The following is a 20,005-nucleotide window of genomic DNA, read 5'->3' on the forward strand; positions in this document are numbered from 1 at the left end:
GTCAGATTATAAACTCTTTGAGGGCAGGGATTGTCATCCATTTTCATCTGCTTCATCTATTACTTAGCACACATTCCTTTCTATGTAACAGGTATGAATAAATGTTTGTTGAATGAATGAATGAGCTTTTTTCCCAATAGTCAAGAATCCTTCAGGGGAAAGGGAACTCAAAATGGCCCAGTTTTTCCATCAGTAACACAAGAAGGTTAAAGTAGATAATTTATCATATTATATATTCTAATGTATAATATTATTTATTATACTTCTTGTTATATGCATAATACAATATAATAATATTATGTTGTATATTTTTACATACAGTCTACAACTAACTTGCTTCATGGGCCCTCTTTTTTAGGATATTATCACTAGACTACAGCAGCCTCCTCCATTATCTGGTATGAAAAATGTTCATTTATAAGGATCTCTAATGAAGATTAAAAAGCATTCTGAAATCAATTAAGGATTGAGAGAAAGAGAATTCCTGTGGCTGACTGAAATGCATGAAAAAGAAATAAAAAATAGAAATCTGTGGAATTATCATAGAATTCTTCTAGGTTTCGGTGAAAAGTAAAATTTTTCTGTCCCCTAGCAGTTAATAAACTAGTTTTCCAAAAACTTTCCAAAGGAATGGTTTAGATTTAACCATTTCTTTAATTGAATTAAATTAACTTAAATTCATTGTATGAATACTTACTGTATCATTTTCTCTGTCCACATTCTCTGTCTTCTCTATCTCATACCTTGGTGCCTTTCTGCAGGATTATTGGTATTCTGGCCTGGGACACAGATGAACTGTGAACAGTATGTAGTATCTGAGACAGGGTAAGAGCCAGAAAAGTGGCTGATCATTAGTAACGTGGCTAAAAATAAATGTGACTCTGGGCAATGAAGAAGTGATTTGGATAGAAAATGCAATCCCAACACTGGTATTGCTCACAGACAATCAGAATCAGCATTACCCTAGTTCTGGGAAGTGTAGGGAAGGCTGTAGGGAGAGCCTTGTGACCTGGCGACACTTTCCACGTGGTAACTTATTTTGAAGGCTGGTGTCAGCCAGTCCCAGGTGCCAGGATTATGGTCAGCATTGTGTTCTCCATAATTAAATGATAAAAGAACCATTCTTTTGTCCGACCCGACTCTGAATTGTGTACTTATTTTCATCAGCCACAGTAACAACTAGCTTACTGTAACACCATCATCTCTCCATCCCCTGTGCTTCTCCTCAGTTGACTGTTCCGTGGTGAAGAAGGTTGAATATGATCTGTCTTGTACCCTGGCGTGAGTGCATCGTGTATGGAGAAGGTGAATAGCCACAGGAGAGAGCTGGCAGGAAGCCGAGCTCCTAATAAAGAGAGAGGCTAAATCTTGTTGCCTTTCTTTCCTTGTTTTCTTTGTCTGATTTGAAAGGGAAAGCTTTGTGATTCTGGATGGAAATTGTGATGATTCGCATCTATCGTACTTTAAAGGACTCCTGATGTCCAGGATTGCAGCTCACAACCCTTCTGGTTGGGGACACTCCTCGGGGCCCTTCCCTCTCCGCCTGGAGGGCCATCCCCGTGCTGGGCCTCCCGTGGGACCTCCGGACGTTGCACCTGCGGGCTCTCACTCGATTACTTCTCTCCCCATGATGGATCTCTCTGTTCTTCTGTTTCTCTTTCCTGGGAATAGGGAGCAGCCTACATGTTCCCTCTGTGTCCTCTCCGTTGTGCTCTGGCCACCTTCTTATTAATCTGTGTGCTTTCTGTCACATGTATGTGCGCTCCGTCGCCTGTGCAATTGCGTTGTCGCCTCTGCGTCACCTGGCGGGTGTGGGTGTGGGTGTGAGTAGTCCAGATAATCCCTCGATCCCCTCATCCCAGGCGTGCCGTCAGAGCCACATCTTACCGTTTCTCTTCCTCGTGGCCCTTTCCCTCCGTCGGTCAAGCCTTCATCACCTCTCTTAGACATTGCAGTCTCTTGTCCCCCTCTGGCCCTTCCTCTGCAGGGCTGCCACGCTGATTTCCTTAAACAAAAACCTGACTCTTCCTCCCTACAGCCTTCCTCATCCAGTCTCTAGGCTCTTGCTCTTTCGTCATCTTCCCCCCCAGAGTCCCTCCACAACATGGTGTCAGCACCAGCTTCAACATGAAGCCTTCCCTGATCCCCCTCACCCACTTTCCATTTAACTACCTTATATTTATGTTCATTTATCCTCTGTATTTGGGTTCCCTTTACACAATCTATAAACTATTTATATCAATTACCCTCCCCAAATGTAAACTCCTAAAGAGTAGGAAGTATCTCCTCCTTTGTCTTTCTTTCTCCACACGTAGCACAGAGACTGATTGTCGTAGAACCAGTATGTATCAGAACCAGGATTCGATCTGTGTCTAAACTCCAAATTTAACTTTTGAAATAACCAGAATAATTCCTTGGCCTTGATGAGCTAGATTAAAATGGGAGGTAACAAGGGGTCACTTGCTTGTCAGTGGAGAGAACATTGTGGCCAAACCATTCTGGAGCTGCTGTCCCTCAGGATGGGCATGAAGGGCATTAGTCAGGAGCCCTCACCATCCCTGGCTGACGTGTCTCCTTGGGCGGGTGTACGAACGTGCGTATGGAACCAGACTCTTGGCTAATCGCATAGCCCAAGCTAAGCTCCATATGTTGTATTGTGTTTTAATCTGACATTTAAATTCCAAGCACCAAAAGGATCCAGAGATTTTTCCAGGATAGATGTCAGCACTATAGTGAAGTACCTTGACCTCCTTTTACTGCCAAGTACAAAAATGGATTTTCTACTTTTTTAATGTTTACTTGAAGCATAAGCACATCTATGAAGCATAAGCACATCTATGCACATGTGTCACTGAACAGCTGAAGAACAACTTGAGTTCCCCTACATGGTTCCTGGGACCATTCATCCTCATTCCTCTTTGTTATCCTGGCCAGCTTAACATCTTATGATTTCAGTTTATGTTGGTAATTAAAAGAAATTGTTTATTTTATCTCAAATTTCTGTGTTTTAATAAAAGCCCAACTATATAGTGCCTTTTGCCTTCCCAGGTTACACACACTCATGCACATTCTCCTACTCACACATTGCAAAGATCATCTATTTTAAATCTAGAACTCAAAACTAGAAATGTATATCTTTAGTGGCCTATTTGCCTCATTCTTAAACACAGCGCATACCAATTTGCTAGGTATCTAATACAGTAAATAGAGTACCAGGTCTGGAATCAGGAAAACTCATCTTCCTAAGCTCAAGTCTGGCCTCAGACATTTATTAGCCATATGATCCTGGGCAAGTGACTTTTGCCTATTTGCCTCAGTTTGCTCCTTTGTATAATGAGCCAGAGAAGGAAATGGCAATAGCATCTTCCCAAGAAAAGTCCAGATGGGGTCATAAAGGATCATACACAATTGAAACAATTGAACAACAAAAAGGTACTCTGTTACTTGTCCACTGCTCAAGTTTCTGTACCCTGCTTTCAGACTTTGAGTTTGTTGGTCATCTCTGAATCATCCACCTCTCTGTTGCAAGTCACTTTGAACAAGGCAGCTTTCTTGGCTGCATCCCCTCTCGGCTGGCTCAGTGGCCTCACTACAGGCCTCTCCATTTTTCTCTCATTCCCAAGTTCGGGGCCACCTGTAGGTTATTCAAAGTTTGGGGCTACCTGTAAGTGATTCAGTTCCAGTCACAAATATTTATTGAGCACCTTACCTAGGGGCCAAGGTACTTTACTAGGTGCTAGCTGATGCAAAGATGAAAAAAGTACCATCCCCAGCCTTCAAGTTTACTTTCTATGTGTCAGGCATGGTGCTAAGTGGTAGGAGTACAAAGGAAAGGAAAAATAGTTCCCTATCCTCAAGGAGCTTAAATGGGAAAGGCCATTCTCATGTGCGTGTGTGCATGCATGTATATTTGTGTGTGAATATGTGACCTGACAAGACAAAGCTTGATAACTGGAGCACAAAAAAAAACTGTGGAATTCACAGGTTAAAAAACATTTCAGAAGATATTTTCATAACCGATTTTCCCTGTTAGTAACCAAAAGAGCAACATCTCCAGCATCCTGCAAGAATTATATAGGTTTGAAGTAAGTAAATGAAAACTTTATTTGAAAGATTGAAAACACATTTGGTTCCTCATCTTCCTTCCCACCTTCCTCTCTTTCCCCCTGTAATTATATGAATCTTAGTTCATGTTGCTCAAGCATGGTATCCAGGCAGTTTTAAGGTGAGCTTTTTCTCTTTATTAATGAAGAACCTTCCAAATAATATATTTGTGTATGTGTTTTCCTAGTTGCCCACCCCCCTTCTTCCAAAACCATGAATACATTATAATTTCAATTTACATGGTGTGAGAAAGATTTCTGTACAAGGTCCTTTTTTGTTTTTGAAGAATTCATCATCCTAGTTAAGAAGCTTAATATAAATTAAAGGAGGTATTAAGGAACATTAAGACATCAAAATGTGGCCTGTTCTCTTTCCTTGCGATTGCTCTAAATGCAAACACGTTGAATAAAAAGCAATCAAAGGGCCCGTTTGGAGAACATGGAGTGTGCTGTGGAGAACCTTTGGTGAGAGCACAATTCAAATAAAAAGCTTTTTTTGTCTTCCTCCTCTTCCTAATTCCCTTTGTTGTGGTGACAACAGAGTACAAGGCTGATAAAAATTTAATCACCTTATCTTTTTAAAGCAAATTGCATATTTGTTTACACACATTATATATAGGAGGAGAGGAAAATCTGGTCCTCCCCCTAACTGTATTGAAAGCCCTATCCTAGACATATAAAAAATGAAAATTAAACTGACTAATTGTTTTATTTTTTATTATAAAGTCCCTCTTGCTGATGGTGGCTTCAACAAGGGGACCCCATAGAAGATGGTTCATTCCCACCTTCAATTAGGGGCTTAGCCAGCATGATTCCCCATAGAGGCAAGACCAACAGATTGATCTCCACATCTGGGCTCTAATTTGAATCAATTCGATAAATTAACTTGAATTCTGGTTCGAATTTGGTAATCTGGACTTTTCCTCCCCTCCCTCTTGATATTACATATATTTATGAAGATTCAGCATAAAAAGCTGTTGATGGATTTTGTTTCATCTCTTTCACAGAAATATTAGCTGCTCCTGCTGACATTAAGCTAGGCTACCAAGGGCAAACTCTCCTCTCTGCCCCATCCCCTCCTTAGTACAACGAGAGGCCTCATTCCACTGGTGCTTGTGACTCCCTCAAATTCCCCACAGAGCATCTTACTCTTCTAAGGGAGTGTGCATGAGCTTTAAAGCTCTCACCTCTAGTTAAACAGTACAAAAGGTCCCCAAAAAGAAGACAAGCACTCTTCTACCAAAATGAGCTTATGTCTGAACTCCATTCTTTGTCCAGAGCCCTGGGCAAATCCCTCTCCATGTAGAAAATAACTATGATCCACCCCATATTTTTTCTGAGCAATGTTTTCTCTGGATAGGTCCATGAGACTGGCCTCCTACTTGGTCAGTCATCACAGTAACCACATAAAGAAAAAAACCTCATATTTAACACAGCTGGTCTTAAATAATCCTAGGTCATTGAGGTGCCCAGTTGTATAGGAGAGTGGCAAATAATATCCTCAGATTCTGGTTACTAGTCTAACTCTCCTCCCTCCCCAGGGGTTTCCATTGTTAAATGGTGGTACAGTCAGTCATCCATCCCATCATTCCCAGTGTCAGATATTCATTCTTTCCCCTCTTTTCTCACTAGCACACTCCTAGTTCAGGACTTCTCTTGCCTGATCTATTGCAATAATCTTTTACTTAACTGGTCTTTCTGCTCCAATCCATCCTGCCCACTATACCAGAGTAATTTCCTAATGTGATTACAACACTATCCTGCTCAGAATCCTATGTTATCTTTCCCTCCTACCACTATTGCTCATAATAAAATCAAAACTCATCTCTTTATCTTTGGAGACACTCTCCAGTTTGGTCTCTGTGCTGCTGTACTAACCTTAGGAACTTAAGAAAACAGTTGTGGTTCCTCATTATAACAGGACTCTTAGGAATACCTGGACTTCTTGGAACCCAGCTGGATGAATTGGCCAGCAAGGGCACATTGTATGAATGAGGAGATCTACAGTAGCTGATGATTTCCTTCTAAAAGTACAACAAGTATTGCTAACAGAATCACAGTGTCAGTTGTGGAAAGGACTTAAGAGGTCAGCTCATCAGATGTCTTCATTTTGCAAGGAAGAAAACCCAAAGCCCACATAGTCGCCTTTGGTCACAGTTATTAATTCAGGACTCAATTTGAAGTCTTTTGATATTAAATCCAGTGCCTTTCCTATGTGTCCTGATCCTTGGGATTTTGCATTCCCATTGTCCTACTAGTGATGCCTACCTAGAGTTTGCCCTGGCATTTGAATGGAGCTAAAATTCTCTTTATACTGGTTTAGATTAAAAGCTGAAGTTCCAAAGATGGAGTCTTTGCACCCCAAATTGCTTAACATCAGCACATGGAGACTTCTGTGGCCATTGATCAGGGTAAAAAATTCTTACTCAAGACTCCCAGATACCATCTGTCCAGGGTGAGAGAAAGGACAGTCTCAGAGTAAACCACTCTGGGCTTTCCTCTTGGAAAACCTAGCCCAGGAAGGGAAACTTGTGACCCTCCTTCTCAAAGCCTCCTCCTTTTGTTTGGCCTGGTTTCTGCTGTTGTTGTTCTAAATCTATTAACAACCTCTAATTAAAAGGCAGAAAATTATGTAGCATTTTAAACTGGCCAGTGTACCTCAGGGACCCATTACAGAACAAATTACTCTGAACTGTTTGGGAAGGACTTGGTTCCCACTGTGGCCAAAGCTGGGACTTCCCACTGTAAATGGAATTGGGACAAGAGGACCCTTCTTTAACAGTCTGGCCTGGGACATGAAAGTGACGCCAGCAATTGGAAGCAATTTGCAGGACTGTTTGATGAGTGTATTAATTATGGCACCCACAAGCAGCACTTGGGAAACTGTTTTGTTTTCCTGCATTCTTTCCTGATTACTAGCAGCAAAAGCCAAGAGACAAAACGTGCCTTCAAGGATCGCCAGCAAGAGTGCAGCAAGAGCCATTGTGCCTTTGTGCACAATTGGCACTTGGTTTCCGAGGGCCACGGCCTCCTCCATGGAAGCATTTTCCCAAGTAACTGCCATAGGCTATGTTTCACTCAGGGTCAGCACCCCGAATTTAAAACTGCCTCTGTCTCTTATCCTCTTCCTTCTCCTTTCCACACCCCCACCCTCCAACCTCCACCACCTTCTCTAGGGTTTTACTAGCATTTGCTCAATAACCAGAAGATGGCGGCATCTACCCCAAGGGGTTTTCTTAGAAGACAGCTTTTTGGAGTGTTTGTGACTTCTCAGGTCCATTGGCTGTGATACAGCATTTCTATCCCTTCTCCGTCATCTCATACTAGTTGGATACCAACCAAGAATTTCTCTATCATCTTGCACTACTGGGAAATCAGCCAAGAGTTTCTGCCATACCTGAAAGCAGGAAGTCCAGATCATAGACTTAGAACTAGAAAGAACTTCAGAGGCAAGAGAGACAGAATGCTATAGTGGAAAAACCCTAAAATTTAGATCCAGAGGACCTGAATTTGAATCCCAGCTCTACTATTTACTATCTGTGTATTCCTGCACAGATCACTCTCTAGGCCTCAGTTTCTTCATCTTTAAAATAATTGAACTATCTGATCTCTAGGGTCCCTTCCAGCCCTTAATCCTAGGATTAAGGATCTGATCCTCTCTGCTTTAGAGCACAAGGGAGTGTCTTTTCCTTTCTCTCCACTCTAAACTGCCTCCTTCATTCCCAGAGAAGATGGGGGGCGGGGTGTGTGTATAGATCCTAGAGAAAGAATCCAAACTTTGAATCCTATACCATCAAAGCTAGAGAAGCTATCAAGATGGAAAGGCCATTCAAAGGCTGGGGATTTAGAGAAGAGATGGAAAGATGAGATTAGAGGTTTTTGGAGGGCAGTGTGGCAACTGGTTTTGTCATAAAGGTAGGAGTCAGGAAAGATTGCCCATCCTGTTGGCTAGTGAAAACAGTCCAAAAACATTCTTGAAGTGTTAGGAACTTCCTAATAGGTTACTGTGTCCTGATGGATAGATGTCTGCTTTACCCTTGAGAGTTTGGGGAAAGACAGCTTTCTCTACCTCTCCCCCACCCCCATTCCAGCTGCTTGCTTGTGGTCCCCAGTGCAGCATATTTTCTCCAGTAGCCTTGACTGAAGGCATTCTTCTGAGATTAGAGTTCCCACAAGCTGGTGGTGGTCTAGAATTCTGGGTGGATTGGATATATGCTATTCGAAATATTGCTGTTCTAGTGATACCTCCTCTCCCTGCTGGTTCTTGCCTGGGCACCAAGAAATTCATTCTGGTTTACTTTAGTTTTTTTAAACGTCTGTATCCTTTTTTTTTTTTAACTTCTTTTTGTGTTTTTTATCTGTATCTTTTTTTTTGCCAAGAGCATTTTATTATAGAGACTTTATCATTACAAATATATGTACATAGTCCATAAAGATGAGCAAATGGGCGCTCTTTATCCTCCATATCACAGCTGGAAGGCACTGATTACAAGGGTCTATGCCCTGGGAGCCGGGAACCCAAGATTCTAGTACCAACTACGGCTGGCTTACTGTATAACCTTGGATAAATCATTTAGCATCTCTGGACCCTAATTTCCTAACCATAAACATGAAGATATTGAAGTAAACTGTACCTTTCAGCTTTAACATTCTGTAAAGGCTATGATAATGACTCATTCATCCTCAATTTAAGCATCTACTATATTCCAGACACATACAAAGGTAAGTAACACTAGGTCTCTGACTTCAAGGAATTGAAGGCGATTAAAATGTGAATCCAAATAACTCTAATATAAATAATATCATGATAAATCTGTGTGGCACACATGACTTTAAGTCATTCCAAGGAAGGATAATTTTCACCAGTATTGGCAAAGGAGGATAGATATGGGGAAACTTCATGGAAAGATCCCATTTGAGCTGAATTTCATAACAGGTAGGACTCTGATAGGAAGAGTTGGGGACAGTGTTCAAGACATCATGATGATGATATAATCTTACAGTTTTGTAGCATTTTGTGTTTTCCAAAGCTATTTCACCTATAATTAAACTGAAGATATGTACTCAGTGCCTAAGAGAAATCAGACCAAAAGCTTGTAAATCAATTTGGGGGGCTTTGCTTCTCCTTTCTCTTCCATAATTTAGGCTGAGGACCTGGTTACAGGCTAACCACCACAGTCTCAGTTGAGTGTTATGGGGAGCATAAGCAGCAGGACCAAAGAGCCCCCCTATAAAATGAGGGGATTGGACTAGATGACCTCTGAAGGCTCCTCCAGGTTTAACATTTTATGAATTTGTGAGCAGCGTAAGGAAATGTGAGCAGAATTAAGCCCCATTTTGTTGAACATTTTGGGACTGATCTTCAGGCCTGAGTTATTATCTGTAAAGGTGTCCAGGAATGGGAAGACCCAGACACATGCTTACTCAGTAGAAGGGAGAAAAGGCAAGATTTTTTAAAAACTTATCCAGACTGTCTTTAAAATCCACTTTTCCAGCCCTCCTGCAGAGCCAAACCTGAGTCTCCTGGGCTGGGGATTGTGCCTGCTGATAGGATGGTTTCTTCATCTGGACTTCAGCATAGATAAGAAGCTAAATATCAAGTTTCTAAGCAGAAAAAAAAAAAAAAAACCTCCTAATGCTTCTCCCTTTTCAAAATGCCCAAAGGGCTCAGAACTAAAGCTCTGACCTAGATGGGCATATTTCACACAAGTGGATGGATGGATGCCAGGGCCTTGGTGGTAGAACTCAGGAAGAATCACAACACTGCACTTTGACCAGGCATATGGATACCTTTCTTTCTTGAGGAAGGGTCCTCCCAAGTGAAAAGCAGGATGAGTAATGTAACACCCTGAAGAAAAAGTAGCCTGAGTTCATTTGGTTATTAGTAATCTACTTCTATACCTACCAAAAGAAGTACTGAGGGGTGGTGAGGCTGATGGCAAGGAGAGAATGACAAAGTCTTCTAGCCTAGGGAGAATTTGGTATTAGGACTAATGCTGGTAAAGATTGGTGGCCATTTGCAAAGTAGAGGTGCCTAAGTATGGCAGGCAGGAGAGCACGATGCAAAACCCAGGCCTTCTGGCATCTAACCCAGCAAGATTTCCAGTGGTGCCAGAAGGCCTGGGTTTTGCATCGTGCTCTCCTGCCTGCCATACTTGGGCAAATTGCTGGACTTTTCATGACCTTTGGTTTTTTTCACCTATAAAATGGGGACAATAGTGCCTGTTTAGAGGTAGCTAGATTTCTCAGGGAAGAGAGCACTGGACCTAGAGTTAGGAAAGCCTGAGTTTAAGTCCAGCCTCATATATGTAATAGTTGTGTGACCTGGGCCAGTCACTCAACCATTTGTCTTAATCCAATGATAAAGGAAATGGCAAAGATACAGTATGATCTTCAGGGTCAAGAAGAATCAGACACAACTGAACAACAATGCCTGTCCAGCCTGCCTCACAGGACCAGAATGAGCATTTAAAGGGCTTTGTAAACTCTGTAGATTTGGTTGCTTAGAAGACTTCGTTTTTGTTGGGCTGTTAGCCTGAGGGAATCCATGGAAATGCTCTCTTTGGGATAAAGGCCTTCTGGGCTCGGCAGTGAGAAAGCAGAGTACCAAGAAGGGAAAGGAACCCTGTTTTGTCCCTTCTGAGACCATCTGTGACTGGCTCTAATCACGGAGATTCTAGGTTCCTGTCCAAGCCTGGGGAACTAGGGCACAGAGAGAAGAGAGAGCACTTTCCGTCTTGGAGTGGAAATGTTTATGGGGAGAATATCTCAGAATGAAGGAAAATCAGGACACAACCAGACCAACAAGTTAGTAGGGTCCCTCCTTCTCTTGCCCACATTATACCTACAAAGCATCCAGAGCTGCTCCTGAAAGGCCACATCCCCATTCCCCTGCCTTTTAATCAAATGTTGCAAAATCTGCGCTTCCTAGGATTGAAATACACCAGCCGTCTCTAATCCTTTCTCAGCTCCAGTAGCCAGGCAGCAGCTCCATCCCCAAAGCACGAAAAGCTGCAAAATAATAGCCACCAGACAGTCAAGGAAAGGGATAGATTAAAGGCTGCCGATTGTTTGCCTCCCTAGCTAGAACCTGGAGTCAGCCTCTCTCCGAGCGGCTTTGGGGCAGTGCTCAGACTCACAAGAGTTTGTTTGTTTGTAATGGCAGGAGACACATGAGATGGGCCGGAGAAGTCCCTGATGATCAACCCTGCCGTGTCAGATCATTGTTAATAATAGTAATATGTTCGTACTTTTCTGCCACATATAGGCTAGAGCCCTTAGGGCGGCGATACAGAAGTCCTTCTGAACTAGTTCAGCTTAATCCATTTGCAACTTGGGGAAAAATAAGGTAATTGTCCAACGGAGAGAAAGAAATCTATTAATATTTGCTACAAATCCAAGTAGTACAGACAGCACTTAATTAATGGAGCAGATTTCTCACTGTGTATTCAAGCTAACACAGTCATTGTTCAGGAGAGATTAGACCCTTAATGTAAGTTAGTAAGTTAAACTAGACTTCCATCTAAAAATATCCGTCATTTCAGCTATTAAAGGGCTGATGTCTTCTTTGGTGACAGATATATTTCCCTTCATTTCCTTGGTTTTGTAAAATGTAAAGTATGCATTGTGTGTAACGCGAGAAATCCATGGAGGTAGATGAAATGGAGATTGTGCCCCCGCCTGTCTCTCTCGGCCTGCCCCTTTGAGCCGCCCTGTATTCCCGAGCCTCTTCAGCCCATAGACCTCCTGGCACCAGAGAGAAAAAAACAGCAAATGCCATTTGTCAGGGTCTGATGCCAGCCACCTAATCTGTTTGCAGAATGAGGGCTGGGGGGATCTGATTAAGTAATTTAGATACCTGTGAGTTTAATAATACCTGAACTGGGGTTGGCCAGCAGCCTAGGGTTTCACTTGTAGGATCTACACATTCTTCCATCTCTCCTGTTAACTACCCTTGCACAATACCCTGTCTGAACGGAATGGGTGTGGAGTCTACAGATTAGACACAGTTTGGCCTTGGCTTTGGGGATTTTGCTGCCTGGGCAAGAAGGGAAGTTTCCTTTTGTAAAAACACACACACACATATATACACAGAGTATTTGTGACTTGCTCTTTATAGAGCCCAGTTTATCTCAAGTATCACCATTAAAGGTTGTATTAAAAATTTTTTCCTACCCAGCACAAATAATGTTTCATAGCTTTTTTTATTTAAAATTTTTAAAGACAAGAGTATATTAAATTAGATAAGATTTCACCCAAGCAGGAAGAACCAGGAAGTGAAACTAACCCCTTTTTAAGTTGCTTCTGTCAATAAAAACCCAGCAACAGTACAACCAGGAAAAATTTCAGTGTGATGGATGTCGGTTGTTTTTATAACTGTTGATTGGAGAAAGTACATCTCTCCAGGAAGAAGCCCTATGATTCTTCAGGTGTTTCCTTTTTAAAGGGCAGAACATAGAATGTCAGAGCAAAAAGGAGCTTTGTAGATCATCTTATACTACTTCTCACTCCATTTTACCGGTATGGACATGGAGGCCCCAAAAGAGAAATTGATTGCCTAAGTTCATAAGGCTAATTTGTGCCCAGCACTTTCCTGTGGCAAATTCAAGTTCCTATCACTTGAATGACACTTTCCAGATTTCAGTGGGCTTTCATATAAATTCTGTCATTGACTGATTTTACTTATTATTTTACTAAAAAGTTAATGGTTAAGTTACAGTTTAGACATGTTTGAAAGAGATCAAAAGAGGAGAAGAATGTACTATTGCGCTAGAATGCCCCAATCCAGAACTATTTAATAAAATACCATCTTTCACTGTTCCCAATTTACCTTAAATTTGAGTTCAAAGACAGCAGTGGATTTAAAATCAGAAGGCCCAGGTTTGACTTGTGGCCTTAACCACTTACTAGCTCTGTGACCTTGGGTAGATCACTTCCAGCTTTTGCTTTCTTCACCTATAAATGAAGGAGTTAGACAAGATTGACTCCAAGATTCTACCCAGCTGCAATAGTCTATGAGTTTGACATGTCTCCCTCTGTGCAAGAGTTAAAACCCCACTAATGTAAACAAATAAAGAAGACTTTGAGGGACTTCTAGATGTCCCTTGGCATCAGACAGAAAACAGGCTCTCTCCACTAGTCATGGCCCCTTTGGGGCACCTGTATCTCTGGGTACTTCTAAGTAGTTACAGGAAGAGAGAGTGCTCTGAGCACTCCTACTGAGGTAGGGCAAAGTTTGGGAAAGGAAGAAAATGGAGGGGGTTCATTTTGAAACCAGTTTTGGTACCGGCTCTCTGTCCCACCCCATGGCTGCCGGTCTGAGCCAAGCCAGTGAATTAATCCAGAATGTAGAGTTGTTGGAATTGGCCCTCAGTCCCCCTTGCTGTCGCTCACTTGTGGGAGAGCCCTCCTGCCTCTCTTCCCCAGTGTATGAGAATGCCAGTCCAAATTTTGGGGCAGGAGGAAAGAAACTGATGAAGTCTCTAAGATGAAGTGACGCCACAGGTTAAGAACGCCTGAAATGGAATTGGCCCTGTGCTGGAGAACGACATTCAGGGAAGAGGCGGCACCAGCCCGGCTTCCAGCAGGCTTCTCTGGACTCTGCTTTGGGGGAAGAAAGGGTCCATTTCAAAGCACCTCCTTGGAGCAGGCCCTCCCCCTGCCCGCAGCCTCGACTCGGCCTCCACTGCCTGCTCAATCTTTGATCTCTGCTGGAGAGCGCTCTACTTTGGCCTGTTCCTATCAATCTCATGGCACTTATGTTTGAAAATAGCCAAAGACAAGGGGAAATCTCCAGGTTCAGAAGCCAAAATCCTTGTCAAACACAGTGTTTTCTCCTGCCCCCTTCTCACTCCACCCCCTTCTCCTCGATGGGGGGTAAAATGATGAGGGATGAGTTGGGCTAAAAACCGTGTCCAGGCCTATGAGAGGCGGCTTCTAGCTTGAGAGAGAGATAAGCCAGGGAGGCCACATGGCCGAGCTGGGCAGCATGGGTTGAAGAAAACAACTCCCTGGACTTGGACGGGTTCATATTCCAGCCCATCAGTTTAATAGCTACGGCACGTGGTTCCAACTCTGAGCCTATTTGCTCATCATACAAAATGAGGATAATAATACTTCCAATGCTTTGTCACAGAGAAACACTCAGTAAACTGTAAGTGAGAACTCTTGTTATTCTAAGGGCAAGGGGTAGAAATGGAAACTATGTCAGCTTAAGAAAAGGAGAATACAGATCTAGAACGCTTAGGGTAATGCACTAGGGACAGGGTTTCAGTGAAGTATGTAAAGTAGTATTACTTGAAAAGATTGAATGTTACCATCAGCTTTTCTTCGGTGGAATGCCGTTTTTTGGATAAAGCTGTTTCTCTGTTTTATTTTGTAGATGGACTTAACCCTGACACAAAGAAGCTTCTAACCACGACTACCACCAAGAAGAGGGCTAAAGCTGGGAAAGGAGACGTGACCAAGGAGGATGAAGTGTGTAGCAAAACTGATCCAGCCCAACATATCACCATCAGCCTCTACTTCAAGAGATACGTGTTTGATGCACAGAAGAGAATGGTTCAGTCGCCTTGAAATGCAACCCTGTCCAAGGGGCTGGGCCCTTCTGCCAAAGAATCTCAGGTTATAGGGAATTGGGTCTCTTGCTTGCCCTAACTGTGCCACTTGTAGGGACCCTCATTCCATGTGATTTCCTCAACAGTTCTGAGTTGCTTCGCCCTCCAGATGGGCAATCCCCCTACTGAGCTGAGCTGCCTAGAAGGCTGTGGGCTAGAGGCTTCTATACAAATCAGGCTTCCAGCTAGTTTCTTAACTGACCTTTTGGCTGAGGCTGAGGCTCACAAGGGGTGAAAGGAAGATATTTGGCTTTTCTAGAGCAAACAAATTCATTTGTAACTGGTTCATGTAAATCCATGTAAACCTTCCTAGAACACCATTTTCTGAGCTCAGGGGAATAGCCAACCAGATCAGAAAGAAAAAAAGGGCACCAGGGAGAAAAAGTCCAAAGTAAATCAGACTCTTTTGTAAATTTCTTTCATTTTTCACAAACTAAAAATTTTACTAGGGACCTAGAGAATTCCTTTTTGGAAAAATATCTGTCCCTTGTGTCTAGTTAAGCCCTAAGAAATCTCTCCCAAGAGGCACCAACTTTAAGAGCTGGTGTTGGGCAGCATGAATCAGACCCACATCTTCTGATGTGACTGCATTGTTCCTGAGTACTGCAGGCTGGGAAACCACCTTTGGGCCATTGTTTCTGAAATCTGCCCTCCCCCAGGTTCATTTCTGTACCTCAGCCCATGAACAGCATGAGGAGGGTGGACTGTGAAGCTGATCTCTGAAGTCCTTTCTAGCTCTGACTCCCATGATTTCTGGTTGGAAATAAATCTCGTGTCCAGGCACTCATGACTGCTGCTTCTTCTTGTTTGTAGTGGTGTTTAATTGGGATCAGATGTGGAAATGAAAATGCAGGTCGGTTCCAATCATATAATCCTATGATCTCAGAGTGGTTCCCAGAGTCCCTTCTAAAGAGTTTCTCTCTCTCTTTCTGCCTCTCCTCCTGTGTCTGTATCTCTGTCTTCCTGCCCACTGGATTATTTTTCTTTCAATTGTTGTCTTACCCCTTTCACCCCTTCTCTTCTTAAGAACTGCTTCTCAACCCCAAGTTCATGCTCATTCAAGCTATAGCTTCCTATTCCCTAACTGGCCCCCCACATCATCCCTGATCCCAGGGGCATGGAAGAATCATTGTCCAAAATAGAGCTGGTCCATTAATTGAATGCCCTCAGCTGGCCAGAGCCACATGAAAAAGTCCTAGAGAGAATGCTTCATTTTTTCATTTCCTTTTCTATAAAGAAACAAGTAACTGTACTAGTCACTTCTGCATAGACCGTGTTCATTTGTGTATCCGAATTCTTCTAGAAAATGAAAGAGTTAAGACTTAAGAGCACTTCTAAGAAGACAGAAAGCATGTAGTATGTACTGATGGTGTAAGAGACATTATCCATGGCTCTGGGGGAGGGACAGAGATGGGAGAAGGCATATGACCTTGCAATTTTTAGGACTATTAGAATTTGAAGGAGCCATAGAAGTAATTAGACCAATATACGGTCAGGATGAAGAAATGGAGACCTAAAGGGAAGTGACCTGCCCACAGGCACAGAGAACATTAGGAGCAGGTCCATGGCTAGATGGCCTGTCCATTACAGGGCAATCATCTCAGAGGTTCCATCCCTCTCTAAGAATCAGATGATATTTTTCATTTGATAGCATCTTTGGATGCACAAGCTTATGTAACTTCACATTTTCTTAAAGGGTTTTTCATGACTTCCTCTATTGTAGAGATCAAAATATTTTAGAGTCTTGGAAAAGGTAGCATTTTAACTCCTGGATCTATTTACTGAATTCAGCAACCATTTGTTAAGTGCCTACTGTGTGCAGAGCACTGTATTAGGTGCTGGGAATACACAGACGGAAGCACCAAACAGCCCCTACCAGGCCTCCTGGAGCTTACAGTCTACGTTTGGGACCCTCACTTCCTAATCCTTTCCAGACCTTGCCACTCCTGCTCTGACCTCCTTTGTCCAAAGAACCTTCCCCATCCCCCAGCCTCTGAGGTTGTGAATTTGGTTACCTAGCTGGGCGAGCCACTGATGGACTTAGCTTCTTTTGGCATAGTTGAAGGGTGGGGAGTTGGAGGTGGTGTGGAGATAGCATATTCCCCTGACCCCGGGTTAATTTTCCAAGACAAGTCTTTGCTCCACAGAGTCACTTCTTCCTTCTCTGTCTCTGTTCTCAGAGTAGGAACTGCTGCCTGCTTGAGCCCTTGGATTGCAACAAGCCATTACTATGGATCGTGTGCTGCTGTCCTGGGGCTGTTTGATACACATTCAGAAAAGGGTGAAATGGTGGAACCAAATGATTATGGGGAAATCAAAGCTTTTAAAGACATTTGTAGGATGAACAGATGTTCAAACGTTCCTTTATTCGGTCTCCAGACAGACGCAGAGTCTTTGCTTTCATCCCGGTAATCGGTGCATTATGCTTTAATTTGTGAAAATGGCATTAGAAAAATATTAACAAGGTCATGTTGTGATCAACTGGCTCTATGTCATTAAGCTATGGAACCAACGAATGGAACTGGGGAAGGGGCTAAATGCTGCAGAACCCAGCATCCTGAGCCATGTTAGGAAACACAAACCTTAACCTGTAGTGTGAAGGGGCCAGGTGATGGGGGATAGGAGAAAGGTTGGGTTTTAAAAAATAAATCATCATGGGGGGCAGCTGGGTAGCTCAGTGGATTGAGAGCCAGGCCTAGAGATGGGAGGTCCTAGGTTCAAACCTGGCCTCAGACACTTCCCAGCTGTGTGACCTTGGGCAAGTCACTTGACCCCCATTGCCTACTCTTACCACTCTTCCACCAAGGAACTAATACACAGAAGTTAGGGGTTTAAAAAATATAAAAAAAAAAAAAAAAACAAAACAAAAATAAATAAATAAATCATGGAGGTTCTGATACTGGCTGCCTCAAACTAGATGATTCTAAGAACAACCTCCTGACTTTGTTGAGAAAACAGGCATCCTTGGCCTGACAAGTTTGGGGGACAAAGAGGGAGGTAGCCCCAAAGTGGTGTAGTTCAAAAAGAGTTGAATTTGGAGCCAGGGGACCTGAATTCAAATCTTGGCTCTTTTCCGTACTACCTTTATGACCTTTAGACTTCTCTCTGGGGCCTCAGTTTCTTCATTTTAAAAATAAGAGAGTTGGACTGGATGGCCTCTGCGAGATCTTTTCTAGCTCTTAAATGTGCAATCTTTTATGAAGGCATTGGGGAATGGAGGGACTGGTTGAGTGCCAAAGGCCTGTTTTCCATATTTATAGATTTGGCTTTGGGGCAGTTGTGTTTCAACTCAGGTCATCAGACTTCAGTCCAAGAGCAGGAAGGCCTGTGGGTGGTATGCAGTTAGGGAGGGGCCAGGGCCTACCTGAATGCCAGTGTGATGGAATCATATTGGCTGAGTCATTGTTGGCTGACATGAAGTCACAGGAAGTGACCCTATGGATTGACTTGTCACCATGGACCCTTCTCAAGTAAGTTTGAAATAAAGTTCTGTTTAGGGTAACAAACTACCTTTTGGATAAAGCCTTTCATGAAAATGCAAGACCAAAGTTCATTAAGTCTTTGAGTTAGATGGAATAAACTACAGGGGCCATTGAGTCTGATCTGATATTTCGCCCATTCCCAACCACACTGCAGAGAGAAATAGAGAGCTTTTGGAAATATGAGGGCATTTTGTGGTAGGTGGGGAGACTTCTTAGGACCCAGAGTTCCTAGGAAGCCTTCAGCAGTGAGTAGTCAATGGGGAGTTCTCACTACAGAATCACAGAAACCCAGAATTTGAACATCAGTCAATAGACATCTATTAAACATCTACCATTTGCCAGGCATAAAACTCAGCATTCATCTTGTCCGACCTACGCACAAATAAGAATCCCCTCTATAACATCCCCTACAAATGATGATCCAGGCCCTGCTTTAAGAATGCCAGTGAAGGAAAACTTCAAGTCTCCTGAAGTAGCTCATTTAATTTTTAGACAGTTCAAGTTGTCAGGAAAATCTCCCATACACAATTTAGTTCTCCCTTCTGAAAGTAAGTAGGACAGAGCTAATCCTTTTTCCACTTGCCAGCCCTTTAGATCCTTAAAGACAGTTGTCATGACTCTACCAAGTCTCAAGGTAAACATCCCATTTCTCTCCATCAGTCCTCTTATGGCATGGCCTCCAGCCCTCTTGACAAGCTTCACAATATCATTCCTAAAATATAGTATCCAAAATTGGACACTATATTCCAGGTATGGCCCGTCCACTTCAAAGTACAACATAACCATCACCATCGTTTCGGATGTACTTCCTCTTTACTGTGGCTTAACATGGTACCAGCTGCTTTGGCTGCCATGTCATACTGACTCACTAACTTTGTAGTCTACTCAAGACTCTTAGATTTTTTTTTTTTTTTACTGTGACTTAACGGTTGTTTGATTTCATTTCAGTTGATTTTTGAGATGGGAACTGGAGAGCTCCAATTTAAAAATGATTCCCTAAGTTCTAGAACCACTGTTGCTGTACAAGGGCAGCCTCTGATCAGCCTTAAAACCAGTGAGTCATGGCCCAGAAGTAGTAAAGTAGTCCTGATGTTTAGGATTTCTGGGAAAGTATTGTAGAAAATTGAAGAAAAGTCACTTCTCTTCTTCCTCAACCCCATCACTTATTTTCATCCTGCCACCACTAGAAAATGGAGATAATAATCATTGCCCCTTTCACGCTTGGCAGTTATTAAGACCGTTTCTGAAAGTGCTCCCTGACCTTCCATAAGTCTTCCTAGAAGAAAGAACAGTATTAATAATCCCTTACATTGCTAGGGTGCTAAATAATTTCCAAAACACTTTGAGCAGTTCTGTTTTTTAAAATGTATGAAGCACCCACTTAATAGGAAGAGATTCAACATGCAGATAAGATACAGTCCTCAACCTCATGAGATTAGTCTAATAAATAAATCGTATGATTTATTAATAGTATACTTACATAACAGTCTATTTTCAATATTAACACATAAGTGCTCTTGGGTTTACAAAGTGCAATTTCTGAGTGTTAGGTAGAGCAAGGATGTTTCTTTTGCCAAAGAGAGGAACGTTTGCACTAGAAATTATAGGGGGAAAAAAATCTAATAGGAAATTGATACCCAGAATGAGTTAGGAACCTGACCCAGCTGAACTATAGCCTCAGATCCAAGAAGGAGCAGGTGGCATTGCCAACCCTCTGTCACCAACAGTTGAAAAGATTGTGGAAAACAGGGGAGGTACCAAGATGAAAGTAGGACAAATATCCCAATTTTCCAGAAAGGGAAGA

The 20,005-nt window shown here is 42.6% G+C and overlaps 1 protein-coding gene across 1 annotated transcript in view; it reads left to right on the forward strand.

Annotated features, from left to right (window-relative positions):
* Positions 1-15,502, forward strand: part of EEFSEC (eukaryotic elongation factor, selenocysteine-tRNA specific) — a 364,013-nt gene extending 348,511 nt beyond the window's left edge. The window contains exon 7 of the mRNA XM_044669113.1: positions 14,485-15,502. Coding sequence (XP_044525048.1) covers positions 14,485-14,678 — 194 coding nt within the window. The 3' untranslated portion in view covers positions 14,679-15,502. The remainder of the gene's footprint in view (positions 1-14,484) is intronic.
* The last annotated feature ends 4,503 nt before the right edge of the window (positions 15,503-20,005 follow it).

The sequence above is a fragment of the Gracilinanus agilis genome, chromosome 1 (genome assembly GCF_016433145.1).
Source record: "Gracilinanus agilis isolate LMUSP501 chromosome 1, AgileGrace, whole genome shotgun sequence".
Lineage (NCBI taxonomy): Eukaryota > Metazoa > Chordata > Mammalia > Didelphimorphia > Didelphidae > Gracilinanus > Gracilinanus agilis.